Source organism: Pterocles gutturalis, unplaced genomic scaffold (assembly GCF_000699245.1).
Source record: "Pterocles gutturalis isolate BGI_N339 unplaced genomic scaffold, ASM69924v1 scaffold5127, whole genome shotgun sequence".
NCBI lineage: Eukaryota > Metazoa > Chordata > Aves > Pterocliformes > Pteroclidae > Pterocles > Pterocles gutturalis.
In genome coordinates, this window is record NW_010110007.1 from 28,579 (window position 1) to 36,893 (window position 8,315).

The window sequence follows — 8,315 nt, forward strand, 5'->3', positions numbered from 1 at the left end:
ACAAAAAAACATATGATAGGCTGTATGTAAAACGCTACTATGGATGACATGAAATAGGAGGAACCAGAGCAGGCAACTGACACTCATAAAAAGGGATACTGGAATACAGTCTCAAAAAAAAAAAAAAAAAAGGAGTGCAACTTCTCCATCTGGGCAGTGCCTGGAGAAGATGCTACACACTCAAGTGAACCATAATTGCGCTACTATGGTTGTGGTTCTGCTTCACAAATTCCATCCTGACGATGGTTCCTTCATGCCCAGCTTCTCATTCAACTGCTCTTTACCTAGAAGAAAAAATGTATTAGTTAGCACTCTAATAATATTTGATTAATAAGATGGAAATACTGCTCCAAAAGTGTTTGGCATATATTAAAAAAGCACATATGAAATGGTACTTGTAATTTTGGTGCTGCTCCAAGCATAGACAAAGTTTAAGCAAAACTTAAACTGCTGCAAGCCTTTTCACAAAGTATAAACCTTACTACTCCTTGAGACTAGCTTGTTCTGTTTAATGCCACCTATTTTAGCAAAACTTCTGTATAAATACTACTGGCTCATTTTTATTAATACATTCCAAAAATTGACCTCACATGTAACTAAACACTACACTACTGGTCAAACAAAATTAACACTTCTGTTGGAAATGGGGCGAGGGGGCAGGCAGGCTAGAATGCAAGATATTTCAAAATAAGAAGTATAGTAAGTATTACAGACTATGAACACCTGACTGAAGTTCCTCACAAAAGTTCCAATTGCCTACAACACACTTCTAAATAGACAAATTTGTTCAAACACACTATTTCAAACTAACTTCACAAATTCTCAAAGTTTAACTTCAGATTACTCCATTGCTAACGTACCTTAGGCTTCTTTTTTTTTTTTAAGTAGTTGCAGACAGAAAGTCAGATGAGCACCCTTCCTCCTGCTTGCAAATGTTGATGCAACTAAAGGAAGAATGTTTCCTTTGCTTTCATGTCTCCTCTTCCATAAGGAACAAGCATAAAAATAATGTCTCCCTACACTTCCATGGCAGAGTTTAGCTACTCAGAGTAGTTTATTTATGGTAGTATACCCAGTGTCAGAATGCACAACATATTATTTCTAAAGTACATGGACACTTACCCTTCAATTTATGGATTAAATCTAACGGGATCTCGTGTATCACTGACGAAATTTCCTCCAGATATTGAGAGGATACCAGTAAAGATGACAGGGAATATTTTCTTTCATTAAGAGATATTGGTGATGGTGTCTTGGTAAATTCTTCATCCAAGGAGAAGAGCTCTACAGAATTAAATAATTCATCTCTCTCTTTCTCTGGTGCAAGACTTAGGTCTGATCTACAACTTACAGATTCACCTCCATTATGTGTTTGATGCCGCTCCTCTTCACTTCTAGATGCAGCCTTTTTCAGTGCTTTATATGTGTTCAACAGGGGCTGTAGATCTAGCTTTGATTTTTGAATATCTTTATTTTTTGAATTACTTGTTATGTATTCACTGTCTATTACATCAAAATCAGACTCTGAGTTTGCAGATTTGTTGGGATTCATGTTACCAAATTCTTCTGGAAGTGTCTCATCCAACATCCCCAAGTGGGTAGCTTCATAACTGATAGAACTTAATGAAGATAGACTCCAGTGCTGCATGCCATCCATTAAGGAACCCTGGAAGTAGTGTGAAGGTTGAACATTTGTTCTACTATTGTTTTCTGAACTAATATCTGGAATACTCATGCTCCTCCCTAAATATTGAAGAGTCTGTTCTTCTGGATCGTCTACAGAACTTTTGTTCAAAACAACACATTTTAATTCCTGCTTTTCAGTTGTCTCACTCTCTCGCAGTCCAGATGTTTCCAAAATTGGAGATTCAATGATATGACTTACCCTCATCTGCTCTTGAGGTCTAAATTCTGTAGAACTTAATTGGGACTTCCTTTCTGACAAGGGAGGATCAAAATCAGGTACAGGAGATGCAAGACAGGAGCACAGAAATCCAGAGTCTGACACTTTCTGCATTTTAGGTCCAGCATCGATTGGAGCTTCTTCTCTCATTACTTCAGCTTGGGCTTGCTCTGTGTCTGATGAGCCCTCAGTCTGAATAGCTTTTCTCCATGAGCTTCTAATTTCAGTAACTAAATGGAACAAACCAAAGTAAAATTTTAGTACTTTCATATTCTCAATCAGGTTTTTTCTGTCCCTTCAGTAACACAAGCAACCCAAGAATGAAGACCTAGAGCTGCTTTATATTGTTTATGCTTAGTTTTCTTCCTCAACACAAAGGGGATTCTATGCAGGAGAAAAATATCTATGTTAAATCAAAATCACAGTATTCACATCTTATTATGCCTACTATGTTGTGTTACAGAGTGAGCCATTTTGCAGCTTCACTGAAATAATTATCTTTATTTCTTGAGTGATGTGTACATGGCACATAGCACATGAACTGGCAATGAACTAAATCACATTTCTAAGCAATGAATATTATAAAAACAAAGTTTTAGACTTACGCAGATTTTCTGGAGTTCGGGGAATTTGTTTCCTTGTCAAAAATGTGTTAAAAGCCAGTGAGCTAATGAGATCTTCTAATGCCATTCCTTTTGCTTCCTGAGGTGACTCAGACATCACTGCTTTTGCAACCTGTAGGATGTTAAAGAACGGCAAATACTGAGAAAGCAAAATAGTGGTATCTGAGCATGATGTGAATGGTATGGAATAAGGGGTGGAGAATGTCCTGGGTTAAGCTGAGACAGTTAACTTTCTTCACAATAGCTAGCAAGAGGCTGTGTTTTGGATTTGTGCTCAGAAGAAAGCTGATAAGAATTTTGCGGCTGCCAAGGTCTTTCAGCTTCTCTGGCTGTCTGCAAACAGGAGAAGCTGGGAGGGAGCACAGACCCAGTTACTAGCCCAGGAATTGATCTTAGGTTTGAGACTGAGACCCAAGGTGGCCAATAATCTATTCCATAACATACACGTCATGCCCAGTATATAGGTGATGACCCTCCAGATCATCCCTTTTGGTTCCAGATCTCTTTTGCTCTGGGTCATCTCGCTCTGGGTGGTCGCTCTCCCAGAGCTTCCCCATCCCAACCCCGGTCAGCTATCGGTCTGGGACGCTCAGACTGTTATCTCCATTCCATGAGTGCAGTTTCAGGACTCTCCCTGCTCCGGGATCGTTAGCCAGGAACAGGCTGAGCCTTGGTCATCAGGTGGGGGGACAGTATCACTGTGTATCACTCATTTGTATATTTGTCTATAGTATTCTTTTCAATATTATTGTAGTTTACTTATTAAATTGTTCTTATCTCAACCCATGAGTCCTTTTTTCCCCTTTACCCCTTTAATTCTTTTCCCTATCCGGGGGGGAGGTTGGGGGTGAGGGGGCGGATTGGGAGAGCGGGTGTGTGGTTTGGCCCCCAGCCAAGGGCAAACCCATCACACCTCTTTATTTCTGTCAGTTATGGCTCAAAATAAATCCCATTCTCCAAATCATCTGAAGAGTCTGGAATCTCCTGACTCATTCTGTCACATACTACTTAGGCTTACAATGACCAGTGTCCTACAAACACAAAATGAAGATAGGGGACTGAAATCAGAATTCAGTTCTAAGTTCCTTCACCACTTATGAATCCATCTTTAAAATATGAAAATGTGCTCAGATAGAATATATTTAAGAAAATAGTCAACAACAGCATAAGCATGAAGACTAGAGCATTTTAGCAGATGAAAAACAACCACCATTTCAGTATAAGATGCAATTTACTTTCCAATCAAGCTGTGGCACATTTTACAGTAACTCTTGTGAAGGAATTCCTCAGGTAAATCTTAAATAAAATACCTAAAAGATGAAATATTTAAATTCCTGCTTAAAATTCCCAAGCCCTTGTTAAATATTTAACCTGCATAACTACAGAAACAAAAACGACTGTTGAATTCTTAATATATGCAGTGCTTCATAGATTAAAGTATGAGAGGTGATAAAAATCATACCATGATTTTTATATCATATCATAGCATCATGATTCTACAGAAAGTGTTATTCATTTCATTATGATTTACAAGTATGATAACTGCACAAGCTCCATGGTTTCAGGGTGTACTTAACTGGGCAGTCACCCCTAAAACTCAGTGGCACTGACGACTATCTATCAGGAAAAAGTAACTTTTGATGTACACGGATTACAAGAGGCACTTTATGATATAATTAGTAATCTGTTCTCTGAACTTAATGACAATTTATTTAAAAATAACTTTTCCTAACCTCTTCTGCCAGGTCATCTCTGTCTTTGTTAAAAGGGTCTTCTTTGTTGACAGGAGACTCTGTCTGGATAACATGATCAACTGCATTTTCCCCCATTTCTGAAACAGTGGACTCATTCTCTTCATTTTTTAAGGTCTTTGGAGGCACAGGATTTTCTTTCCCCTTCCAAGTTTCAGTAAGCAAGTTCTAGAGGAATACACAGGAATTACTGGAAGTTTTAAACTCAAGTATCAGAAAATTAGCATGAAGAAACTGCTGTGCAAATTCTGAACAGCAATGGCCGTAGTGTTTAGTCAATAAAAATATTTCAGTCATAAATTCTAACTAAATACAAACTACTTTTGCGATCATATTTAAAGTAGGACATAAGTTGTGGCTAGGATAAGGTGTTGCGTAGGCCACAGATTACTCATCTGCAACTACCCTGAACACACTACAGTGAGCAATTGTGCAACGGGCAACTGTGCATCCAAGTTGCTTTCAGGCCATGTTATAACCCTTCAGTTCACACACAACTTTAAGAAATATCAAAGTCTGACCACTGCTCATGCCAAAAAGACTGTTTCAGCAAGCAGGGAATCAGTGACACACTGTACATTGTACTAAAAGTCAGGTGCAAGTGCACCTACTTCCTACTGTCCCTTCCTAAAGCTAGATGAAGGCCCTGGCAGTTAGCTTTTACAGTTTTAAAGGACTGATTCAGCTGTGTAAAAAAACTACTTTAGAAACAATCCAAAAAAAGCCCCACAACCTTCCCTCACAAATACTATGTCTAGGCTTCAATCAGTGTAAAAATGCAACTACTGTTAAGTTTAAGTTCTTTGACAGGAAGGAAATTACTAAAGAATAACCTGTTCAATGAACACATCTCTCTCTTCAGATGCTTCTGACAACTCCAAAGGCACTGAGGAGGTCCTTGGTGAGGATGACAGGGGGAACGGGGGGAGGACAGAGCAGGGAGAAAAAAAAAAGGGTTTTAGAGACAAATTTTAAAAGTGGCATGCCAGTCTTAGTAGAAGACCATTACATATTGTATGCCCCGTATCTGTCCGTTACGATTTCCCTGAATTCGTCCCGGTCATCAGAAGGCAATTTTACTATAGGGAGAACATGTGACAGTTAGAGCAGATTTAGCCCTAGCTGTGTATCAGCCTCCCAAAATTAATAAATTACGAAATTTTCCCTTGACTTACCAAACAGAAACTGAAGGGATTTTGTGATACATTTTGTAAACAAGTCTCCTGTATCAAGGATAACTGGAAAGTCTTTTGTAGACTTGATAATGTTCTTTTCCCTAGATATTTTTCCTCTGAATCGCTTCTGGCATCCACAGGTCTATTCCTATATGAACTTACTGATTCTTAACAATCGCCTGGATATCAAAAACTTGAATCTTATCCTTTCTGATGAGGAAATCGTATAGCTCTCTAAAATGTAAGGTACAGTCCTCACTTGTTAGGAAAGACACATCTTAAAATGTTAATATTGCTGTTATCTGTCTTTAGAATCAGAAGCAGACAAAAATCCATGCTGCATGAAGTCACTGAGAGAAACCCAGGCTTTAACTGTGAACTACTTGGACAGCCTTTCAGACTCATACACAGCTACATCTAGTGATGTGTAAGTATAGGACAGCCTTCCTTTGCTATGTCCCTTTCTCTCCTAGTAGGCAATTTTCAATTATCTGTAGGAGTCATATTATGAAATAGTGTTATTCAAAAGGTCATTAAACTTTCCTGGACTAAGTAAATGACACACAGGCCAAAACTTTTTAGAATACCATTACTTTGTATTCTATCCTCTGCTGGAACTGTAGTAAAAGCTACAGAACAAAGCGATCGTAGAAGATTAATAAGAAAAGCCTTGTTGAGAAGGTTTAATATGGTAATTCTACTTAGGATTCAGGCGTTTTTGTTTTGGTTCGGTTTAAGTTTTGTTTTTTTTCAAAACACAAAAGCAGGGCTCCTGTGAATATTTGTTCTTTTATTCTCACGCTATAGGAATCATAGAATATCTCAAGTTGGAAGGGACCCATAAGGATCATCAAGTCCAACTCCCTGTTCCCCACAGGACTACCTAAAACTAAACCATATGACTAAGAGCATTGTCCAGACACTCCTTGAACTGACAGGCTTTGTGCCATGACCACTTACGTGGGGCGCCTGTTCCAGTGATCGACCACCCTCTCAGAGAACCTTCTGAGTATGAACTTCCCCTGATGCAGCTTCATTCCATTTCCTTGTGTCCTGTCATTGGTTGCCAGAGATATATCAGCATCTCTCATGCTAACATATGCCTAGCTCAACCCAGCCTAAGAAAGAGAATTCTGTTTTCTCCACCCACCTCTTAAAACTTGAAAGAATGCAGTTAAAGAGTGAAATAAAAACCCTGCAAGTTGTCTGCCACACATCCTATTCACCAGCAACCAGTTCATCAGTGGGTCACCAGCTGAAGAACGTGGCAGTTACTTTAGCACTATCTTGCTAAATCAGGTGGATGTGACTTGTAAGGAGTAGGCTACTGAAATATTCCACTAAAGATCAGGAGATGAAATACATTCAACTCCAACAAGTAGATTTCTATTTATTCAACTGCTTTTTTAATCAATATCTCATTAACAACATACCATCTTGGTGGTGGTGTTGACTTATCCATCACAGTTTCCAATGCCTCATCATCCTTCTCAGAACATACTTCATGAACAGTGTCACAAACATCTATAAAAGTAAGTCAAGAGTTTTATTATTGCTTCCATTTTTTTTGCTCATGCTTTCCAGGGGACACAAGTGACTCAGACCACTTCTGTAGACAATTCACAGGGTGAATTTCATGAACACTTCAAGAAAAATAAATTGCTACATAGGCAGGACAGTAAAATTAATCCTTGTGCTCAGGTACTACCTGCAGCCACAGATGTCACTAGCAGCCAGCACCTATTTGTATTGTTCCTGAATGCATGTGCAAGAGGCATGATTCTACCTGCTACCCTGCACATTTCAATCATACATTCCACCTTCTTCCAAACGACATTGCTAGCCACCTCTCATTATCCTCTCCTCTCCACATACACGTCAATTGCGTGGCACACCAACTCCATGAAGCAAAATTCTACCTACATTTTCCCCACTATCTTCACCTGCATTTACCAACAAATATCTCTGTGACACACTCGTTCCTCTGATCAACACTGCCTGAGTCCAAGCAAGGCAAGGCACACTATAAGAAAATGTTTTGCACGTTATCAGAAGTACACATACCTCAGCTCAGGACTCTCCAAGTATTTTTTCGCACATTTTTTTGATAAACAGCCTAAGTTTGACCTCAGTAGTTCTCTACTAACCCTATTCACCTCAAAACCACCTCCACAATCCAAGCTCACTTCAAGATGTTAGAGGAGGTTAACATTTTTTTTAAAGCTTGCCATGTTAACAGGCAGAAAGTTAGTTTTCTTAGTGGCTGTATTCTCAGATCAAGTATCTTAACCACAGAGTAGAAAGAATGCCACAGACACCAGTTTCTCTCAAGCTTTCTGATATTAGCAGAAGCTCACTGAATTATTGCACAGTGCATTAAACTTTGGAATTTTTAAGGCAAATGACCTCCCATTTGCAATTCTGTAGTCTTTCCTTTGCAGCTTCTAGCCTTATACCTATACACCCTCAGACTGCTGGAGCACTGCTTTCACCTTGTAACCAAAAGGATCTTCTCCCTATTGCTTTGCATCTGGAAACTCTAACACATGTCTGCTATGTCATTTTTCCTAAAAGGGACTGCAAATGACATATGATTCAAGATGTCTTCCCTCTCCTTTTCCACCCTTGCTTTGTAGTTTCTAATTTACAACTCTATACTAGGGACAGTCAACGCTTAGTCAATCAGCATTATCCAGTAAAACACAATCAGCTCATCAGCAGATTAGCATGTGCAACACCCATGTCTCATCAATGTCTGGTCATCACTGTTAACCTAATGACTGAGAGCAACCATAGAGATCAAGTAAGGTCCTGATCAAATGTTAGAGTTACTGTGAAATAAGTATTTCAGAATGCACTAGGG

The 8,315-nt window shown here is 39.0% G+C and overlaps 1 protein-coding gene across 1 annotated transcript in view; it reads right to left on the bottom strand.

Moving 5' to 3' along the window:
* Window positions 1-222: 222 nt before the first annotated feature.
* HAUS6 (HAUS augmin-like complex, subunit 6) overlaps window positions 223-8,315 on the bottom strand; it is a 17,260-nt gene continuing 9,167 nt past the window's right edge. The window contains 6 exon segments of the mRNA XM_010073154.1: window positions 223-284; window positions 1,123-2,133; window positions 2,509-2,638; window positions 4,260-4,445; window positions 5,111-5,210; window positions 6,886-6,976. Of these exon segments, the coding sequence (XP_010071456.1) occupies window positions 223-284; window positions 1,123-2,133; window positions 2,509-2,638; window positions 4,260-4,445; window positions 5,111-5,210; window positions 6,886-6,976 (1,580 nt within the window).